General features: G+C 39.2%; 2 protein-coding genes across 2 annotated transcripts; one reads left to right on the top strand and one right to left on the bottom strand.

Moving 5' to 3' along the window:
• Positions 1 to 270: 270 nt before the first annotated feature.
• Positions 271 to 6513, top strand: LOC122615192 (integrin beta-nu). Its single transcript, XM_043790135.1, has 7 exons — positions 271 to 371; positions 1095 to 1367; positions 1431 to 1507; positions 1722 to 1908; positions 3602 to 4352; positions 4437 to 4632; positions 4759 to 6513. Exons 2-7 carry the CDS (start codon positions 1274 to 1276, stop codon positions 5857 to 5859), a joined length of 2406 nt encoding a protein of 801 aa, XP_043646070.1. The 5' UTR covers positions 271 to 371; positions 1095 to 1273; the 3' UTR covers positions 5860 to 6513.
• On the bottom strand, positions 6509 to 19974 carry LOC122615193 (estradiol 17-beta-dehydrogenase 11). Its single transcript, XM_043790136.1, has 8 exons — positions 18923 to 19974; positions 11654 to 11807; positions 11459 to 11583; positions 8593 to 8703; positions 8393 to 8518; positions 8213 to 8334; positions 8019 to 8135; positions 6509 to 6888 (listed from the first exon to the last, which is right to left on the bottom strand). The coding sequence occupies exons 1-8, from the start codon at positions 19130 to 19132 to the stop codon at positions 6654 to 6656; spliced, it is 1200 nt and encodes a 399-aa protein (XP_043646071.1). The 5' UTR covers positions 19133 to 19974; the 3' UTR covers positions 6509 to 6653.
• Between the last annotated feature and the right edge of the window lie 3572 nt (positions 19975 to 23546).

The following is a 23546-nucleotide window of genomic DNA, read 5'->3' as shown; positions in this document are numbered from 1 at the left end:
GTCGCGTATTTCTCGTCACTCATTTGGTAAACATTTGGAGTTTTTCATCCGATTTTCCGCTATAAACACAAAAAATGCGAAACTCCGCGCTCCGCTCCAAAGTTTTCCAATGGAAAATCGTCCGCTGCACAACCCCGCGATTTGAAAATTTTTCGCCGACTGGCCGTTTGTCTTGAGTTTTAGTATTTTGAGGCGTCATTTACACTAGATTTGGTCACACTGGTGCAATATCCCTCTCCTTTGCACACTGCGTTCTCTCTAAGGGAATGAAGAAGACAACAACATTTTTGTATAATTGTAGTTTTCTTCGCGAGGGAGGGCGGCTGCTAGTAGGACCGTGCCTCGCCTGAAAGAATATGCCATCCCGAAAAGTAAGAGAGCACTCATTTAAAACCAGTTTTTCACAATTAGATTAGGGTTGTGTGACCAGTCAGCACCTAATCAATTCCTTATTCAGGATTTTTAATTCAAGTGATTTGCATTCTATTTTATGTTTAAAATCTACTTTAACTTAAGAGCAACTTGAGTCTTGCGCAGATTATCAGTATGCTTTATCAACAAAAGTCTACTTCATGGGGTTTTAAGATATATGTGTTTGTTTTAAATTATACTTGGAGAGGAGTTGCAATTAATGAAACAGAATGCTTTTACTTAAACTTTTTATTAAACTATTTTACTTTGTTTATACTATTGGTTACTTATTTTATTTAAGATTAAATACATTTTGTTTGGCTTATGTTAGTATTTTTGCTCCCTTACCATATCTGTTAGCTACAAAACTAACGGCTCCACATATTTAAAGTACACATATTTTATTTAATATGTCTCTAAATGGGAGCTAGTTGGTAAATTATTTCTTGTGGAATAGAGTTTTAAAAACAGCTATTTATAAATATATATAAATAAATATAAATACAAATATTTTATAACTACAACACATAAGAAAAATAACAATAAAATTGCTTTATTAAATTAAATGTAAAGTGACTAAGACTACAAATGAAAGTGATTTGCTTTCATTTATTATGACTAGTTACTACCATTCCCTTCTCTTAAATGTGTAATTTATACTAATCAATATATTTTCTCAATAGCTTCTCACAAATTTTTATCACGCTCACTTGATAAGATAGTACTTATAACAAAAAAAAGAGCGGAGCAAATTGTCGCCTTTCGTAGTAAACAAATATTAGTTACGCTGGACACCAATGGCCGTACGGTCGCTTGCTTCCTTTTGCAAAAATAATATTAGTACAGCGATTAGTGCAGCGATATGAAAATGACGTCCCTGGGCAGAAAGGCGTTCTTGTGGATAGGTTTGCTTTTCCTAATGGGAAGGATCTCTCACTCGGATGCGGATTCAATTGGTTCGTTAACCGGCTATCTTTAGCTTTACATAACGGTAACAATATCGCAACTCCCTCACGCAGACGATCAATGCAGGCACGCGGACAGCTGCGAAAGATGTTTATCCGCTCATCTGGAATGCGCTTGGTGCACGGACAAGGTGAGTGCGAACGAGATGACAGTAGTAACAATAACAAGTAGTAACAAAACAGGCAAGGTTACCTAAAAGTAGGTAACAAATAGCCAAAACTTCGATGAATCAGATTGGTAGTAGAAATGTATTAATTTGTAATCATTAAAATAAGTGCCAAAATATGGCGGAACTATTGTCATCCTTGCAATCTCAATCATTATATTATTTGGTTTTCTTTCAGGAATACCAAGTAGGATATCGCTGTCTCTCTCGCCGGCAACTACTTATCTACAATTGCAGTGACCCGGATATATACGAGAACCAGCCGGTCCTTGATGTCCTTCAGGATAGGCCCCTAAAGGACTACGAAACCAGAGATCAGGCGGTTCAAGTGACACCCCAGCGGGCATACATTAAGTTGGTGAAAGGTGTGTATTTTGATTATTATTTGATTATTTTATTTTGCCTTTGTTATCTTATCATATGTGTGTCACCGTGTGGCTAAGTCTCTCTCTTTCCCTCCAACACGTTATTATACCCATTACTCGTAGAGTAAAAGGGTATACTAGATTCGTCGAATAGTATGTAACAGGCAGAGGGAGCGTTTCCCACCTTTTAAAGTATATATGTATTCTTGATCATGTTCGTCTGTCCGTCCGTATAACCCTCGAGATCTCAGGAACTATTAAGTTAGCAGTTTCCAGAGACATCGACGCAGCGCAGATTTGTGCTGCCACGCCCCTCTAACGCCCACAAACCGTTAAAAACTGCCACGCCCACACATTTTTTTGTTAGCCTTATAAATTTCTCTCAATTTGCCACGCCCACTCTAACGGCCACAAACCGCCAAAGACTGTCAGTGTGGAAATTTCTCCTTCGCACTTCCACTAGCTGAGTAACGGGTATCAGATAGTCGGGGAACTCGATTTTAGCGTTCTCTCTGGTTTTTCTCTACCGAGTGGGTCACACTTTTATTTCTCTCCCACCACTTCGTATTTGCTCTGCCGAGTTATTCCACATAATTTTCCAACATTTTGTTTTGTGTACGCGCTTTGCTTATCAGCACCTTGTGATTTTCACGTCTTGTTATAGTTGTACTATTTGGCGTGGGAATGCCGATCTATCGCTTCCTTTCTTTCCCCCCTTTTTGTCACTCACAGCTCATAGTTCATTGAACCCACTTTATATTTATTGTGATCCCTGGATCGCAGGACTACCAGACTATTTATTTGTTCCCGTGTTGATATGATCGAGCAAAAATGAATCATGGAAAGGGATTTTAATAAATAGATCACGTTTTCACGACCGTTAAATAATTAACTGCATTTTTCTTTTCAGTCTAACGAATTCACACACTCTTTATTTATAATAAACTAAATTCTCAGAATAAGTCAGATAAACAAAATCATTCGCAGTTACAACACAATTTATTATTATATTAAAATATTTGCAGTTTGTAACCCGTTTTTGGGGTAATTATTTAAAGCATATTGACTTAACTAGCAATTTTATTCCTCAGTCTCAATAATGACGTTGCGTATATCTCAATTGATGTGGTGTTGAGTTGTCTTCATTGAGTCGCATTTTGATGTCTGTCAATAATTTTGTTTCTCCAAGAGCTTATTAACCAATTTAATAGCCATTAGCATCACTTGAGTAGAAATCTGACTACGCTAAGAGGTACTGAAAACCCAGTGGTTAAGTAAAAATAGTGGTATAAGGAAGTCGGGTAATTGCACGCTTAAGGATTACAAGGAAGCCAAACATTTATCCTGGGTGTGAACTGGCTCAAGTGGTAATCAATGGTTGCAAAGCACTAGTGGCTTGCACAGCGAAAATTAGCTGGCACAAAGACGTCTCAATATGCATCACCAACGAAAAATAATGCATTTATTTTAAATATGAATTAAACTTAGTAGAACATGAAGGGTTTTAGAATATATGCATGAATACTTAATATAAAGAGGGTCAATTTCTCTCACTGCAAAAATCCAAGGGGTGCGTAATATGCAGGAGACTGGTTTCACTCCACATAGATGTGTCAGCCCATAAAACAGCTCAAAAAGGAGATTCCTTTTCAGGTGCATAATAAACCGATCTATTACCTTTTATTCCATCCAGGAAACACGCAAAGAATCAAGCTGAGCTATAGAACTGCACGCAACAATCCACTCGATTTGTACGTATTGATGGATCTAACCTGGACAATGAGGGATGACAAGGAAACCCTGGAGGAGTTGGGAGCACAACTCAGTCAGACGCTAAAAAACTTAACAGGAAACTATAGACTGGGATTTGGTTCATTCGCGGATAAGCCAACAGTCCCCATGATTCTGCCACAGCATAGGGAAAATCCCTGTGCTGCGGAGCGGGCCAAGTGTGAACCAACCTACGGATATAGACATCAGTTATCGCTAACCGACGATATCCCAGCATTTACCTCGGCTGTGGCAAACAGCAAGATCACTGGAAACTTGGATAATCTCGAAGGCGGCTTGGACGCTCTAATGCAGGTTATAGTATGCACCACGGAAATCGGCTGGAAGGAACAAGCTCGGAAAGTGGTGATCTTAGTAACCGATGGCTTTATGCATTTAGCGGGAGACGGGCTTCTAGCAGGTATTATCCAGCGCAACGATAAGCAGTGTCATCTGAATACAGCAGGTGAATACACGGGCTCATTGGACTACGACTACCCCTCGCTGGAAGAAATATATCGGGAGTTGCTTCGCCGCAAGATAACTGTAATCTTTGCTGTCACCAAAGAGGTGGTAAGCAGCTATAGGGAACTCAGTGCCCTAATGAAGGAAATCAGTTATGTGGATATACTGAGTGCTGATTCCTCTAATATATTGGAACTAATCAAAAAGAGGTAAGTCGGACGTTGCCCATTAATTTATATATACTCGTATACTGCTCTTCTTAGATCCTAGATCTCACTCTTTCTAACTTTCAGCTATGAGAGTCTGATTACACGCACTCAGTTTGCCGATAATAGCCCGGATTTTATTGACATGGCTTACTATACGGATTGTGGTGGTCAGTTTCCCAGTTTGCAAAAACGGAATTACTGCTATAATGTCAGTCTGGGCAAGCAGATTGATTTTTACGTGGACGTCACCCTCAAGAAATATCCCGATAATCAGGTTTATGTAAGTGGTTGATACTAAAGCTAAACCACCTACTAAGTGGTGGAAAACAACAATTTAATTTATGGATTTCCTTTTATATTTTTAATTTGACAGTTCTTGTACCACTTCATTATCTTTTAATTTCAGAGCCACAAAATCCGTGTAGAGGAAACCTCCTTGAGCGAGTACATGGATTTGGATGTAGAGCTTCAGCGACCGTGTCCTTGCCAGGAAACTCCGGATCCGAACAACGAGGAAGGCCGTTTCCTGTGCGATTATAAGGGCTTTTTGTACTGCGGAATGTGCAAATGCGACGAGGGGTGGACTGGAACCTATTGCACCTGTCCCACGGATGCCACAAATGTCACCAGCAATGAAGCTCTTCTCCAGAAATGCCGTCAACCGTTTTCGGATAAATCCACTTCCGAATTGGTTTGCTCCAATCACGGAGACTGCGACTGTGGCACTTGCCTGTGTGATCCTGGATATAAGGGTCCCTTTTGCGAGTGTCGCGAATGCCTGGACTGCGATGAAAAGGTGGCCGATTGTTTCTGCGGCCAATGCGTTTGCAAATACGGATGGTCGGGAACCAAATGCAACTGCGATGGGGACACCGATGCTTGTGTGGGCCCCACGGGCGAGATATGTTCGGAAAGGGGCACCTGCGAGTGCGAAGAGTGTCAGTGTGAGGAGCCATATTTGGGAAAATTCTGTGAAATTGATCCAGAAAAGGACAACAAACTGTGTTTGTTCTATGAGCCCTGTGTTACCTGCCTGATAGAACAAAAACAGGGAATGGGCGCTTGCGAAAACTTAACTGATATATGCAGCAGTTTGGATAGACAAGAAACCTATCCGTATAACTTTGTCCACGAGTTGGATCCCGAGCAGGATCAATGTTTGGTGAGACTGGTGAACAAACATGGCATCCAATGTGACAGCTTCTTCGCCTATCAGGTCATCGACCACTCAAACTTCTTGACCATCCAAGCAGTTGATTGCGAGCCCGTGGATTACGTGGCCTGGGTGGGTTATATATCGGCTTTTACTCTGCTGGTTGGCCTTTTGATCATTTTCCTAACTCTGTGGTGCATTCGAGCTAAGGATGCCAGGGAATATGCCAAGTTTGAGGAAGATCAGAAGAATAGTGTCCGTCAGGAGAATCCCATTTACAGAGATCCAGTAGGAAGATATGAAGTGCCCAAGGCGCTAAGTGTTAAGTATGATGAGAATCCTTTCGCAAGTTAACTCGAAACTCGTTGTTAGGTTACACTGGTTGTCTTTCTTTTCGTCTTAAAATTTTAGTCATAATTTTTAAGCTCTTTTTATGAGAATTGCGAGTTGACAAAAACATTAATCCAAAATTAATTGTTAAGTGTTTATTAAGAAGTATTAAAAAAGCCAATATAAATACGCCAACCATCGTTATTTCTTTGAATTCCAAGGCTAGTCACAACAATAGCACATTAAGGTGAATTTTTTTTATTTAATATATTTAGAAAATAAATTTGTTTTTTATACATAAAAATTAGATGAATTCGTTGAATAATTTGTGTACATCTAAGCTAAATGAACTAAAAATTATTATAGCTAAATAACGAGCCAAAGTGTAACAAAGATGGAATTCAGTTTTCAAATTAGACAACACCTTTTAGCAAAAGGCTTTGATTGCATTCACATTAATACAAAAATAATGGCTTAAGACTTTGTTAACAATAATCCGGCTGGGGAGGATTGTTTAAATTAAATGATGACTACTGGCAATTCGAAAATGCAAAACATAATCTTAACTTAAGAGGCTTTACAAAAATACAATTCGATTAATTAAGGCTAAACGTTTTCCCCTTCAATCTACTTTAACTAAATGTAATATCACTAGATTCGTAGCTTAGATTAAGTATTGGTTCCTCGCAGTCAAACGCCAACAACACGAAAATCAATTACACATGCTCGTAACTCCACGCTCATAAAATGCACACGACGTTGAAAAAAGAATGTGAGCAAACAACAGGAGTGGATGGTGTGCTCTTGGTCTTGGGCGCTTAAAGGACTCGCTCCCCCAGCGACGGTGTCCTTTGGATGAGCATCGAGGGTGGCTTGGCCGGCAGGGTAACGCTACTTAGCTCAGCATCCAGAGCGGCAATATCGGCGGCCGTCGACTTGGAACTGGAGTTCAGCGGTACGGCGGGCACGGCTATGGAGCTGGGCAGGCCGTGGGGGGAGGCGTCGGGCACCAGGCGCTTCAGCAAGCCACCCACGCAGCCCCAGGGGAAGGTCCTGCAAAAATAAAAGGATGGATGAGTAAAGGTGGGCCCAGGCAAAGGTAGACATTGTGCATTATTTAGGGGAAACACATTAAAGCGAGACCATTAGGCATGGTAATGTGGATGGGGTGCGCTATGATTTGGTGTTGGGGGTTACCTACACTTGTCTTTTGCTCGACTAAAGAAAACATTGTCAAAAATTGAAATTTGTTTCGTATATTTCTAGATCTGCTTTGATTTTGCTATATAAGTTGTACTTTAAGTAAACAACACATTTCACAAATATAACTGGCCTGAAATGAATGTAATGTTCATTCCTGTCACCTTTTTTGCCAGTGTACTGGGTCTGAATTTTATCAAATTTTTTTATGACTTTAATAGCGATGTGGTTACGCTTTTAATTCGTGGGTTGCCTACTTTTTATTGGGAGTGCCACATAAAGTACATATATGTGAATACTTTAAGGTTATATTAAGCCTTGGAATGAAACCTATGATACAGCAAATTATAACATTTAACTTATTTGTTTTTTAACAAAATATTGTGCAGATTCTGTATTCGTTTCAGATTTGCTGATTTTCCATGACGAAATGAGGCCCATCATTAAAACAAAACAAAAGAGATCGCTATAGCCGAGTTCCCCGACTATCTGATACCCGTTACTCAACACTGACAGTTTGTGGGCGTTAGAGTGGGTTTGGAAACTTGGGTCAACAAACTTGTGCTGCGACTATGTCTCTCGTTTGTTGGTCTGCTTGCTGAATCTCAACTGTTTAGCTTTTATAGTTCCTGAGGGGCATGGCCAGTTCGACTCGGCTATTGATCCTGATCAAGAATATATATACTTTATAAGGTCGGAAACGCTTCCTTCTGCCTGTCAAATACTTTTCAACGAATCTAGTATATCCTATTACTCTACGAGTAACGGGTATAATTAGCTGCAACACCTGCACCCTCTCCCTCTCCCACTACCGCATTTGCCTTATTTCCTCCTTGACAGGGAACACGACCATTAAATTAAAATATTCAAGTCAAGCTTTTCGCATTAGGGGCCTTCAAGGACCATACAACCATTATGGCGCCTAATTAAGTGCGGCAAATTACAATTATTAGGCTGGGGCGAAAGTTCATTTGTTTACATACCACTTGAAGGAGAGGAGGACCTTCAGGAAACCGGGAATGACGGCCAGTTTCTCGTTCTTCCTGATGGCCGCAATGACACGATCGGCCACATCGTTGGGATTCAGCGTGGGGACCCATCTGCAATCATTTACCCAGTCAAAACGTCAGTTATGGGGAATGGAGGTCGGGATCGGGAAGGTGGCTTTGGTACTCACCTGGCATTCACGTCGTCGAACATGCCAGTGGCCTGGATGAAGAAGGGGCAGATGCAGGTGGTTCGGATGTTCGTATGTCCAAGGACTTCCAGCTCCAGCCTCAAAGCCTCATCAAAGCCAACCTGTAATTATCGGTAACTCAGGAGGGGAATCGCAGGGGCGAAGATAAAGCACACTCACCGCTGCGAATTTACTCGCACAGTAATCGACCAATTTGCTAATGCCCACATGGCCGGCCAGCGAGGCGATCGTGGCAATGTGTCCTCGATCATTCTCAATCATTTTGGGCAGAAACGCTTTTGTCGTCTGCAACATTGAAACACCGGCGTTAGCATCCACATTCTGGCCACAAAGTGGTTTTATGGACGTCGATGACTTACCCAAAAGTGTGCCATGACATTCACATTGAACGATCTTTCGATCAGATGGTCAGGTGTATCCAAAAGGTGCAGTCCAGATACAACGCCCGCATTGTTGATCAGCAGAGTGATCTGCAATGTAAACGAAAAATGGCAAATTTTAATGTGGAATGTTGCACCGACGTATACATTATACGAATGCTTCTAAATTATACGAATTGAGTACACTATCAGATTAATGGAAAATCGTTATCTGTTAAAGTCCAAAAATTTTTATTCTGAACTTATTGATAAGTTACAATGGTAAACGCCTTGAAGGTGTGCCTAACACATTCGCTGTGGTCCTATAAATTATTAGGTTTACGACCTGCCCAAGAAAATACATTTCGAAGGTAGTTTTTTCCAGTTTTATTGATTTTTCAAGTTTAGACTAATTTTCAGTAATCTTCAGTTTTTTCACATTGTTTATTAAATTTCCTCGAAATCACTTAATTTGCCAAAAAGTGAAATCCTTCTATTGGCAGCCAACCATAATGTCGGGCATGTCAAGGTCTTAATGCGAATAATGTAAGATGCTTGAAAACTTAAATAACAACCATAACTCACTTTGTCCCCCTGGAAACTATCCGATTACAGCTGGTGGTTAAATAAGTTAACAACAAGTGCACAACAATGATACGATTTGAGGGCGAGTTCAAGTGCAAGTGGTGTGTGGGGCAGGGGCAGGTCATACATTGCGTATGAGCGATTTTAAATTTGCCCCCCTGGAACCGGGCAAAAACATTTAACGAGGCGTGCATTAAGCAAAAGCAACAACAGCAGTGGCGGACCATTAAACCAAACAACAACATCGCCAGGCCATTAAAAAATATTAAATGTAATATTTCAGAGGGCTTGGAGCAATAGTAAAACTGAGAAGAATACAACATCAGATTTGAAACCTAAAAAAAGACAGCAAAAAGCAACGCGTCATCTGCATAACGCATGACTTACTAAGCAGTTTAATTTTGTTTCGCTTTTTTGTGGCCGCAGCTTTTATCTTTATTTAGTTTTTGTAACTTTCAGGTTCAGCGATGTTGCCTCTGTAATTATATAACACTTTTAAAATGATTGCTTTGCATTTTTAGCCTTTTAATGTTCTTGCTGCTTGCTTATATGCTTGTCTTTCTGACATCATTTTAAGCTCTTTTCTATCGTTTTTTCTTTAGCTGTCATTTTAGCAAATAATTTGGGGGTTTTGGCAGTTCAGTACACTTTGAAAATTGACCTGGACATGCATGATAAATACCCTAATGATGGCATTTTGTGCTTGTGACAGCAGCTAAAGAGCAATTAACTGAAATTTATGTTTATAAGTGGAGAATTTTGGGTGCTGTAAATATTGCTTACTTCCAATTGAAAGTGATTCTAGGCGGGGAAGTACAGCTTCTACAGCTAAAAACAAGTGAGAACGCTATAGTCGAGTTCCCCGACTATCTGATACCCATTACTCAGATGGTGAAAGTGCGCAGGACACACAACACTCACAGTTTTTGCGGTTTGTGGGCGTTAAAGTGGGCGTGGCAAAAAGTTTTTTGGTAAATCGATAGAATTTTACAAGACTAATACAAAAATGAAAAAATATCGAAACATTTTTCAAAAGTGTGGGCGTGGCAGTTTTAGGCGGTTTGTGGGCGTTAGAGTGGGCGTGGCAACATGAATTGACAAACTTGCGCTGCTTCTATGTCTCTGGAGTCTGCATGCTGAATCTCAACTTTGTAGCTTTTGTAGTTCCTGAGATCTCGACGTTCATACGGACGGACAGACGGACGGACAGACGGACATGGCCAGATCGACTCGGCTATTGATCCTGATCAAGAATATACATACTTTATATGGTCGGAAACGCTTCCTTCTGCCTGTTACATACTTTTCAACGAATCTAGTATACGCTTTTACTCTACGAGTAACGGGTATAATGACCATCACATATCATAAATTTAGAGCTATCACCTACAAAAAGCTTATTTTAATTAACAACATATTTTGTCAAATTACTCTCTCTACTCTATAGTTAATGAACTTTCTCAACCATGATGACTCACCATGCTTATTATATGTGAAGAGTGTTCTAATTGAGGGAACAAAGGCAAAAATAACAAACCATTTCAATAATTAGCAAGTAAATTGATTAAAATATCATCGCGAAAAGTCGCAAGAGCTTAACCGAAAATGTGAGGATTACTTTGAATATCTCTCACTTGCATGACTCCAATGCCTGCAACTGCCCCAGATTGTGATAAATAATGCGAAATGGCAACCAGTTTGTAGAAGACCGGATTGGACTCGGCTTCTGCATTTTCGCCGCCGTTTGTGTAATGTGCAACAGTTTCTCAAGGTTGCCGCAACGATGACGATGCACTCATGCATACAAATTTTCTTCTCACCGCCTTGGCTTCGGCTTAAATTTATGACATGAATATGCATAAATGTGTTGCTACGGGGTGTGGCAGCCACTGTTGCAAGTCTTGGATGGTGCCGGCTTACATGTGTTCCGCGCTCCCAAGAAGAAGGCTGAGTTCTGGCCAGCATATAAGCCATTAAACGCCCCTTAGCAAACAATTATATGACGACTAGTCTGATGCCACATTAGGCGCTCGACTGTAAACAGCAATTACTTAACTTGTATGCTTCAATTCTCGCACGCACTTCCCGACTTTCGCCTGAGTTGAAATATATGGACAATTGGATATTCGAGAGATGACCTGGACAAATTAAATGTTTCTCTACTCGAAAATGGAATATGTATTGTATTGCAAAGCCAATTAAAATAAAGTATTTTTTAGAATGGCCAAATAATCAAATCAAACTATTGACTACAATATACATATGTTTTTGCCGTACTTACATCACCGACTTCGTCTCTGATGACATCTGCTGCCTTGTAGACCTCCTCTTTTTTGGATATATCCACCACATAGCCCTTGCAATAACCACCCGCATCTTCGACAATTTGGACGGTTTCCGCAATGCCTGCAAGAAACGGTTTTTGACGAAATTATTTGAGGACCCTTTTTGAATATTGCGTGATCCAAAAACTTACCCTTCTTGTTGATGTCCCAGATAACGACCTTGGTTCCCATTTTTCCCAATCTCTCAGCTAGAAGGCGCCCAAGGCCGTTGCCACCACCTGTGATCAGTGCTATGTCTGTGTTGAGCTCCTTTTCGGGATAGCCGAAGGCAATGTAGTAAAGATCCTGGATGAGACGAAAATTGAATTTAATTAGAGGAGCGCTATCATTCATTTTCAAGAGAAGTTAATTAAATAGCAATTTGGCAAGGGTTCCATGGAACACTAATGCCTGATATTGTTCATTGGATTTTAATCTTTCTAATTATTCCTTTCCTTTCTATACATTCCATAAGATTACAAAGGATACTCAGCTGATCATTAGTATATTTGTATCCTTTACTATACATTCCATAAGAATACAAAGGATGCTGAGGTGATCATTAGTATATTTGTATTGTACGTTTGTGAATTGAATACTTTCTTAAAATTGTCTATATTGATAATGAATGACAAATTTTTAATGAACAGATAGTATTATAACTCAAATTCATAAAGAGTACATACTAAATTCAACAAAGTTCATTGATTGCAAGGGCTATCTAGAATTGCCTAAACAAATCTTAAGATATTTTAAAAAATATGTTCATCTAAAAATTCCCATTTAATATAAAATTTTTATCTTTCTATTTTACGCTATGCAAATGAGTTCGTCGCATGAGTCTTTTGTTTTCTCGTCTCATTCATTTGCTATATTCATGTATGTACATGTCTGTCTGCACAACAAAACCGATACGAGTCACGCGTATGCAAATAGAGACAAATTCAAAGTTAACACAATACCCAAAGGAACTCCAAACAAACTATAAGATTGTAGACAACTTTTGCCACTTGGCATCTGCGTGTTAATAGACCGCATTGCTGCCTTGGAAAACTTATTGAAGGCGACAGTGGGCGAGGCGAGTAGTTCACCTAAATTGGCCCGCAATTAATTGATATGCATATGTAGGTAGTCCAACGAATTTGCAGAGCAAAAAGCCTTTATGCTCTCGATTAGTGTCAATAAACTGTCAAAATTTATGACCATCGCACCTCCTTTGCGGCCGTACAAAAATGGGTGGAAAGGGAGAGACAAAACAAAAGATTGAGGCGACGAACTCAATATTTTACATGTTGCACAGTAGCACTTTCTGGGCTGCACGCGGGGGCACCCCATAAATTTTCATGCCACACGCGAACTTGCCGCCAGCTATCCAGCCCATCCGCTCAGGGCACCTGGTTTCCTGGGCTGGTGCTTTTGCACCTGAGACTGAACCCGTGTTCGAACCCGGTCCGGCAAGCGTGTCCAATTATTTTGACATTAACAATGAATGTGTCGCAACATTGTGGCTTTATATACTCTCAAATGATGGTGTCACTACTAATATATATGTAGAGCTGGACAAAATATATTTAACCGTATAATTATATTTTAATTAATGTACAATAGAATATAATTAATTTTAGCTTGGAAACTTAATAAGCATCAATTCGCTTATATCACTTAATATCAATCACGTAACATTATAAATGTTACGTTTGGATTGTTTGTACTCCAGGTAGTGCACATGAAGTGCTTTTATAAATATGTCTAAGCAAATGAAAGAGTAAATACCTTTCGGTGTATAGAACGTACAAATCTCCCCTTTATTTCTTTATTGCAAACGTTTTCCTGTCTTCCCGAAAAATGTTATCATAAATTATACAAAAATTAATCAAAGGAAACTTGTTACCAGAGTCGCTGACAACTATGATGATGAGTTGCTGTTGGCCCTTTTCTTTTCATGCTGCTGCTGTCAGCTCGTTGACAGAAATTTTGTCACATAATTCAACAGGCAATGTGCTCTTCTCCCGTATCAACTCAAATAACAAGGACAGGAAGCGCGCAATTATAATTCATACATAATGCGATAATCAACATAATAGGCGCAGCGATTTCTTTTTATGTTGTGCTGTGGCATAAGAAGACAGAAGTATGCAAATTGAAATCAAATTAAGTGGACAAGAATGAAGGAGAGATCACGGAAATTTTTTGAGACCTTTATTTAACAAATGTAAATTTTGCAGACAAGTTTTAAAATTTGGCCGTGTCATTTGAGAATTTGTTAGTCTGCTGTAACATAGTCTGCTCCGACATAAAACCTGCCGAGTCAACACACCATCCATTCAGTTGGGTTTATTGGTCCCGCAGCATTTGACGCTAGTTTTTGTCTGTCTTTTGATTCTCTGGTGATTGTCAAGGTCCAACGCTTCGACCTTTGTAACACACGGAAGGCCACAAAATCGGATTGAACTTGGATGAATTGATGTTTATTTGATTTACTTGCGTTAACTGATTAGAAGTTTTTCAAAGGTCTTTGCCACTTAAAAAATGACAAATGGTTATTTTATTTGTAACGGAAACTTGAATATTATTGGCCAAGAAATTATACAAGTTAATTATCGATGCATTTGATCATTATATAGTCGCTACAAAGAGTGAAAAATTGCTTAAATTTGAAGGTTTTCTTCTTGGTTTCTATATTTTGATTTACCATTTATTATTTTTAAGTTCTTATAGTTTCGAAGGCTAAGTTATTTGTTTTTACTCTTATTGAAACGCTGCAACCAACATAACTTGTAGTAGCAAGCAAATCTCCATAATTAACCCCAGTTGCACAAATGAAAAAATGTTTAGCTCATTAGAGCTGTTTAAACATTAATTAACACGAATCTTCCCCCTTCATTAGCTCCGTTAAATAGCTTTGGAGTTCTCTCATGTCTGGGACTTGCGAAAATCTTGCATAATATATGCAAACTAAATGCCAAACGTATGATCTCTGAATTTGAGACTCCTTTCGCGCGCAGACTTCTAAGGCGCTAAGCCGGCTTGTCTGTTTCCATTCCCGCCATCTTCATTACCATCATCATTTGTGGTAGCTTTGCTCTTAGCCAGTAATCAAATGTTTGCAGACAAAAGCAAATGGACAAACTTGTTTTGCTCTCTCAGTTTTTCGGTACCAAGAGAATTGCGAAAATATCAACAAGCCGAGTTGCCGAAGTCTGGTTAACATGGTTAAGGTAGTTAACGTTGTTAACGTGGTTCTAGAGCCGGCCGAAAGTGAAACCAAATACCACAAGCTGGCGGCCTCTTGCTCAACCCCAAAAGCTTGATACCGAACACAGTCGCACCTGCTGTCGGCCAAATTGGCTCAAATTTTGCCCACTTGTTGTGAGTCGGGAGAAAAACTCAAAGTGGCTTTGAGTGCACTTTGCACGAATGAGCCAAACAAAAAACTTAAGGCACGAACTTGCAACAAAACATTGTAAGCGCCAATGCACAAGCAACTGGCAGACGTCGACTGCTAGACCGCCTCTTTGCTCTTCGGCTCTTAGGCACCCTTCCGAATGACCTTCCTCGCCGAATCGCTTAAAACCAAGACACCAACAGTTGCAACAAAAATGAAAAGCGAAACAGCAACAGTAGGCGCATCTAAGGTTCGGTTTGCTTAACCTAATATACCCTACCAATTGCCAACCAAAAAGTTTAAAAAATAAAAAACAAATAAATAATAAGGGTAAGTCAAATATTATTAGGATCTATTTATATTATTTCAACTGTACGGATATGAGGAAAAGAATAGACATTTCCGATTTTGCGTTTCCTCCAATAATTCAACTTTTTTTATTTTAAAAATGTTCCCTATTGCATATAACTAATTAAAAAGTGTGCATAGTTCAAAATTAAAGTACCAAACACAGTTTAATAATTTTACAGAGACCCCTAATATATGTATTTATCCAAACAATAAAGTACGATACCAAAGGCATCAGAAAATAGTAATAAACCTGAAACTGAACCCCTCGGACAGCAAATGCATTAAGCTGTAGCAGTGTGTATTGCATTTGAATCGAGTAGTCTGCACTCCCCTCCCCATATACACTTGAACGTTTTCAGCCCGTCTGACCAATTGGCCAATGATTTTGCACTTTAATTTTTGCTTGCTCATGTCTGGCTTCTCATCGCTGTTTTGCTTTTTTTGCGCTTTTTGCTGCTTTTAGATGGCTGTCATCGGTCGCCGGTACGGCCTTCAATGGTGATTTTCATTTATAGATTTGTGAAAAATTAGCATCATAATAAAGGTTTCTAGCAGTGTATTTGCCTAAGAGGCACGCGCTCATAAATCGCACAATCGAGTTCTATGAGATCTCGGTTACAGCCACCTGTGAATTGAGTGACTGGAGTCGTAATTTGTCTGCAAAAGCGGATATTTGCCAAGTCGAACTCAGCTGCAACGGATATGTCGAGAGATTAGCTCGAAGTATATTTATTTTAAGACAGGGTAACTCGTGGTGTCATTTTCTATTCTGTTAAAATTAGTGCTTTTTCGGGTGGTAAGCATTTATTTGTATTGTTGCAAAAGTACCATTGCAGTAAAAAAATAAAAAATAGAAAATATGGCATTTTTCATTTCGTGTTATATAAAAATATTATATTATTATTATATAAAAAATTATAACCATTCCTAAAAAGTGAAATTGGATTGTAATTAATAAAAGTCCTCACATAATTTTAAAGTGATTGTTGGCCAGCACAATTTGTGCGTTTTTTCGCGACGATGTACGATGGCCTGCCAGACAGTTTCTTTTCTGTTTCTTGTCTCGAATACATATTACACCCGCCCGTAACCCATTTTTCAGGCTGACACACACACTGGCAACCGTAAATCAGTCGAAAGCACAAGGCCGCATGCGGGTTATGAACCTGCAACCAGCCCGGTCTCTAAGTCAACAAACGACTTGCGGCAACCTCAACCCATCCAGTAGTATGATATTGTGTTTAGCTATTAGCCTTTCGGGGGCCGCAAACACTTTCAGTTTCGATTGCGTTTGCGTTTGCAACGCACACACAAGAGCCAACGAATGCCCGCGAAATTGCGGTGGCTGTTGTAGTTTCCACAAATACAATGCGATATGTGTGTGGATGTGTGGATGTGTGGGTCTTGCGGCTAGCTAATAAAAACAGGCTCCCCAAGTGGCCAGCACCACCACCACGAGCCGGCAAAATGCAAAAGTTGAACTAGGTCAACAAGCCAAACGCTGCCGCGCAGTTGACAGCAACTTCGGCAGTGCGCAGTAAATCTGCTGAATTGGCTCTCATTACATGCCCACCAAGCACTCGGAGAAACTAGGCCCAAGATGGTCAAGAATACAAATATTGCTTACTGTAAGCTATTTTCAGGAAATGTGTAATTAAATGCAAGTACTACTCTACCCCCATCTAAAACTCATCGGAACTAACATAAAAATTGTTGCTTCAAATCCAAATATAGAGCTTACACAATGTCGTTGCAACACTAGGATTACTCTAGAGGTGATCATCTTTTTTTGATCATACCATAGTTTACAGATAAAATTAAACGGAATATCTTAAGATGTTGTTAAAGTAAATTTATAACTGTGTACCAGAGCGCACATAACTTCGCCTCCCATAGCGTCCATCGCGTAGGTGGAACTTCCAGCTCAAGTTTGTTGCCCAAGTCTTTTGTTAAATGCATGCCAGCAATGCATTGACATAAATCGGGGTACTTATGCCCGATGTTTATCCACCCAGTAACCGATTGTTAATTCAATCACAAAAATCGGCGTGCAATTTGTACATCTGCCAACTAACATCGACGAACAAGTCAAGCGGATAACGTTTAGAATCATTATTTAAGCGTTTACCAAATCTGTGAATTAACATGCTAAATTATTTGTCTTTCTGAGTCGCTGATTTTGCATATCGCATGCTAATGTCAACAGTTTCAAATCGTCTCTATTTTTATGGCCCTCTCCCATGCAGTTGAGGAATACCGATGGAACTGGCTATTGTGCCACACATCTATCACGATCATATCTGACTAACCCCTGGCTACGAAAAGGTTTTTTTACCTCTTTGCGGTAAAGTGAAAATATAATCACCGCAAGCCAAGGCTTGCGTAATAAAATTGAAATTGCTTTATTGTCTTTTATTTTTGGTTATTTAAAAAGCACTTTACGTGTCAGAGTGTTAGTTTGAACCCGATACGGGTCTGGGCCCAATTTTAAATTCCAGCGATCTTTGGCGCCTACGAGTTGGTTTATTATCTCAAACGGCCTAATAATATTTTCGGTTGTAGTTCTCAACTGTGTAAATCTTATTCAACTGTGTAAATCTATTAGACAATCTCGCTTTTAAAATTCGGACTGTTTTTTAGCTAGGACGCAAATAAAGTAAATTGGCAGCCTGCTATTGTTTAAGGTAAGTTTATGAATAATTTGTATAATTTTTTCTGATTTTTAAATATTGAGTTTGAGTAATAAAGGTTTTTCGTCAAACGTCTAACTTCTGTTCATATTTTCGGACCCTAACTTATTGCCTTTTTTAACCAACTAATACATGAACATGATGATAACTCAATTCCTAACTGGTTCCGGCAATCCATTCCCTCCGCGATGGTATCTCGAATGCCAAATTCGCAAGTCAAAATAAATTATCGTTTACGGTCTGGTTTACATCATCTCGGGCAGTCCCTAAACCACCAGTACCCCTCTCTCGGGTCCAGAGATACGATCTGAAAACTTGTCTCCGCTGGATCTTAATGCCTTAAATCTCTTTTACGGTTCCAATTAAACGCCACACGTGCTGCCATCCCCAATGCCCATTACCTTTGCCCATATATCACACACATCACATCCTTTCCGCTGATAATTAAATAAGTTAATCGCAACCGCTCATTATTTTTTTCAGCCATGCGATCGCCAGACTTTCAATTCCAAGTTAAATTTTCGCCAAAAACGTTGACAGATTTGACCGAGTGCCGAAGGTAAAATGCGTTTGCTAAATCGCACAATGCTGCTAATCAACCAAAGTCAACGCGAAGGTAAATTATTCTTCAAGAGGAGGAAGCAATTGAGTCTTAACAATCCCTCAACCATTTTTATTAAACTGTTATAAACAAAAGTGAGAAGGTCTCGGACATACAGCACTTCGAGCGACAATATGGTCTTTCATTTGATCGCTCAAAAATTAGGAACCTTTTGTTTATGGCTATTTTTTATTTGCTGATAATTAAAGCTTAAGCAAATCTTAGCTTTGCCTAATTAAATCAAAACACTGGGAAGGTCAAAGGCAACTTTTTATGGTATTGTTCATTTAAAGTTCCGTGATATTTTTTTGTATTTTTTCGAATTTGAACAACAACAGCCCTGCAACATTGGTAGACCCTAATCAAATCGATATATTTAACATTTAATACTTGCCTGCAAGATGTATCCAATGCAGCAGATGATGAACCATGCCACGTCCGCAAAGGCGTCCCAGGTATTCCACAGGACTTGGCGCCAGGCGTCCGCAGCAGGAGCGACTGCCTCCTTTTTAGGGTGGACCACGCCATTGGCATTGGGGTGGACGTGTCCGTTGGCCAGGACTTGCGCATTCTCGGCGGGGTGCTCGTTGTTATTTTTCTCCATTTTTAGGCAGACTGGCACTGGATTTGCTCGATTCGACTGTTATCTGTTTAGATATCGGGGAGTTAATCACACTTCGCTTTGACACAGGTTTTCTATTTAATTAGCTTTTTAGCTTTTGATTTATGTAATTTCTCGTCGTTTTTGCCCGTTAATTTAAATGCGGACGAAACACAACCGCAAGCAACAGACGCGATATTAATGTGGATTTGTTTTGAGTTTTGAGTTTGTTTCGTGTGGAATTGCGCTTTTGTATCTTTGCTTATTCCGTATTTAGTTTGGATCTGGCGACTTTGCCTGATTTTGTCGGATTTTTCCGCACTGCACGTCCGCTCTCGTGAGCGTAGCAAACGAATTTGAACGTTGTGGGCTCGAAAGGAATGAATTTCGACTTCTTATTTTGGCGCGCTATTGGATATATCGCCGGCGTCGACGTCGACGCCGACTGCGCTGCGCTGCTTACCGCTCTCCGCTCGACCAAAGCCGCGCTTGTGACGTCATCGAGCTTGAACCGCAGCTTCGGCTGGGCTTATAGTATTTTATAAGTTGGTGTTTTTTTTTGTTTTGCTCGCGGTTTGGTTCTTTTGCCGCTTTGCGCTGCGCTTCGCCTTAGGCTTGTTATTTATTTCCCTATTTCGCTTTTTGTGTAATTGTTTAAAATAATTAAGATTTATGTTTCTATGCTTTTTTCATACATTTTTCACGCGGCGCTAAAAGGGTCGGCTAATTAGAGTTATGAAACACCGAAGATAAATTGTTATAAAAAGTCAGTAAAAGTGCATTAGCACCTGAAACTGTTAACACCTTCCACGTGGATCATTATATTAGTAAAATGACCAACGTTTTCCAATACTAAAAATTAATTAAATGCATTTATGCGGGCTGCTTTATTTATAAAAACATATCACTTGCCTAATGCACTGCGATGCACTGACTTATTTTGGTTCCAAAATACGAAAAAATGTCTACCTCGGAATGCTTAGATGAGGAATCAGTTTACAAATTTAGCCTAAGGTATTCAAAATATGTGATACACCAACAGAATGCCTTTACAATGACTTCAAAGATTGTTCATTTACGTATCACTCTACAACTTCCCTAAAAGCACGTAGAATTTGGATTCCTTTGAATAGATAAATACGCAAATTATCAGTAATGACAATTTAAACATTTTTTGCAGTTGATATAGAAATATCGCAACAACTTATCATTAAACTGAAAAGCGACTTTAACTTCTTATACTACCGATACTTTCCCCTCAAATCCCGACATATTTTATTTTACTTTATTTGTGCTTTGTATGAAAGTCGACTTAAACCAACTTATATCTTCTTTCCTTGTTGTCAACATCGCAATGCACTTTGTGCTCTCCTTCCTTTTCATTCCTTGTATTCCTTCCCTCTTCTTCTACGCACAAAGCCACAAAGTTTGAGTTGGTCTCTTGCTGTTTTCTCATTAAAAACAGGTTATGTTAATCGAATGAAATGGTTTTTGGCTGGCAGTTCTTAAAGATTTCGTCACATCTTCGGATTGCATAATAATCAAATTTTGGTTATTTGACTTGATATTGTTTGTTTTGTATACGTGCGTTTTTTAGACTCCGATTTGCATTTGGAACACAAAGACTAGCGGGTCAAGAAACTGATAAAAATATTTAAGGCCATTTGCGGCATTTTGTGAACACTTGCGGCCACAAAAAACAAATAGAATTTCTCTCACTTTCTATGCCTATGTTAAACATAGTTAGCATCAGTTTTTCGCCGCTTCATTTTTTTATCTTTAATTATATACATATGTACATACATATGTACATATATATGTACTTCGACTTTCGGGTCAACCGGCACACACTTATCGATTAATTGCCAACAAATGCAAATTTATTTACTGGACGTGCCAGCATTCTTTTTGTGTCTGTCTAGTTTTGTTTCCTCCGTATATTAAATATACTATATTTATATTTTTGCACTGCTTTTCGCCCACGCAGGCGCAGTGAGAGAAAAAAGGATGATTAGAGGGGATGGAGGGAAAGTGGAATAAGACGCGAACTCAGCTGTTCCTGTGGGCTTCTGAGGTTTAAGTGGTTGTTTTTCTGCAGAGAGAGATTCTGAGAGTGACAGCCAGGAGTTACTAACAGCTGTTAATCAGAGTTGCCTAGTGTTATCAAAAATGACTGTCGTTACCATTGAAAACGAACTGAACTATTAGAAAATATACTTACAGATTTATAAAATAAAAAAATTTAATTTATAAATTATAATAGAAGATTTATAAAATAGAAAGCTGTATTTATAAAGAACTTTTTTTGGAGAATTGTTCCAGCTGAGCTCCACACATACCTAGTTTAATCACTGCGATGGTATCTTAAACACCACTACGCCACCAAAATAAAATATTTCCCTTTTCTTAATCGCATAATCAAAATTTATCGTTCGCCAATTTCCGCCATAATTAAACCCAAAACAACAATTTTCTATTTGTTCTGTGCCATCAAAAGCGAGCAAGTCTGCGCGCATGTTTTCAACTTTTTCGAGAATTTAACCTCGTGCCCTGTTGACCGAACTGCTGCACTCTGGCCACATCCGAGTCCGAATCCGAATCCAAACTGAAAACACGGAGATTGTGTTGGCCAAAAGAACTCCGTGATGGAGGCACACTATCGCAAATGAATCAACAGGTAGCCTTCGCCGAAAACCCGTTAGAACCAGCACAAAGGTGAGTCTTGAAATTGAAAGCCAAGCGCCAGTCTGAACGTTAACCTATTTTACTTCCTATCAGAATTCTGGTTTAGCATCTGACTTCCGGCTAGTGTTTCGTAATGGCCGAAAACGAACGTGTTTTATGCCATGTGTTATCCGATGACTTGGACATTGTGCTGTTCGTATTTCCTATGTCGGCGATGATGGCCCATTTGGCCAGAACAGCCTAAGCCTCGCTTATTATTAATTATGATTTATCTGACTACAATAAGGAGCACGATAATTATTGGACAAAACTCATATGGCGTCAAGGTCATCGATTGGCTACCGTAAACAATATTATGTTTTGTGAGTCTTGGGAATCTCATTTGCGTGGTGCTAATTGCGCTTCGCCTTCTGAAGTATTTGATATTTCTTGGTTATTTGCGAATTTGAAATGCTTCAGGGGATTCTCATTAAGAACATCGGGCTTTTTTAGTTCCCGCGAATTGCGTTGCAAAGCTTGTAGAATTTTGGGGACCTGGGGATCCAATTATACCGGTTCCATTATTTGACAAACTAATTTTCATCTGATTGGCTAGCGTTATATACATGCATATGTATGTACATATTTATACCCGTTACTCGTAGAGTAAAAGGGTATACTAGATTCGTTGAAAAGTATGTAACAGGCAAAAGGAAGCGTTTCCGACCATATAAAGTATATGTATATATTCTTGATCAGGATCAATAGCCGAGTCGATCTGATCATGTCCGTCTGTCCGTCCGTCTGTCTGTCCGTCTGTCTGTCCGTCCGTATGAACGTCGAGATCTCAGGAACTATAAAAGCTAGAAAGTTGAGAATAAGCATACAGACTCCAGAGACATAGACGCAGCGCAAGTTTGTCGATTCATGTTGCCACGCCCACTCCAACACCCACAAACCGCCCAAAACTGCCACGCCCACACTTTTGAAAAATGTTTTGATATTTTTTCATTTTCTTATTAGTATTGTAAATTTCTATTGATCTGCAGAAAAACTTTTTGCCACGCCAACCCTAACTCCCGCAAACCGCCCAAAACTGCCACGCCCATACCTTTGAAAAATGTTGTGAAATTTTTTCACATTTTTGTTCGTCTTGTAAATTTAACTCTCTATACCAAAAAACTTTTTGCCACGCCCACTCTAACGCTCACAAACCGCAAAAAACGGTCAGTGTTGTAATTTCTCTTCGCACTTTTACCAGCTAAGTAACGGGTATCAGATAGTCGGGGAACCCGTCTATAGCGTTCTATCTTGTTTTAAGTTTGTGTTTGTCTTTGTGTTTAAGCTTTTTAAACGTTTAAACCTATCAATTTACATTCGTTTGTAAGAGTTCTTTATATACTATTTATTTATTTATTTGATATAATAGATAGAGTAGTTTACAAAACTAACCTAACTTAATTATTATTATAGCGCTGGCTGCAGGGGCTATAGCTATGTTGGTTAACAATTGGATTGTATCTTAATCTCATATTGGGTAATTGGCTTCTAATTAGCTAACACTATTTCATAAAAATGCTTACAATATACATATTACTATTCTCAGTTTATTTATGCTTACTGGCAGAGTCAAGTGGCTCATAGAAACGAATTTGTTAACGACTATATGTTAATTACTACGTCAAATATAATATATATAATATTAAAGTCGATTTCGCATAAAATTTTAACTTATGTATGTTCAAGCAAATCT

The sequence above is a fragment of the Drosophila teissieri genome, chromosome 2R, assembly GCF_016746235.2.
Source record: "Drosophila teissieri strain GT53w chromosome 2R, Prin_Dtei_1.1, whole genome shotgun sequence".
Taxonomy (NCBI): Eukaryota; Metazoa; Arthropoda; class Insecta; order Diptera; family Drosophilidae; genus Drosophila; species Drosophila teissieri.
The sequence above is the reverse complement of the archived record's forward strand: the minus strand, read 5'-3'. Positions and strand labels throughout refer to the sequence as shown.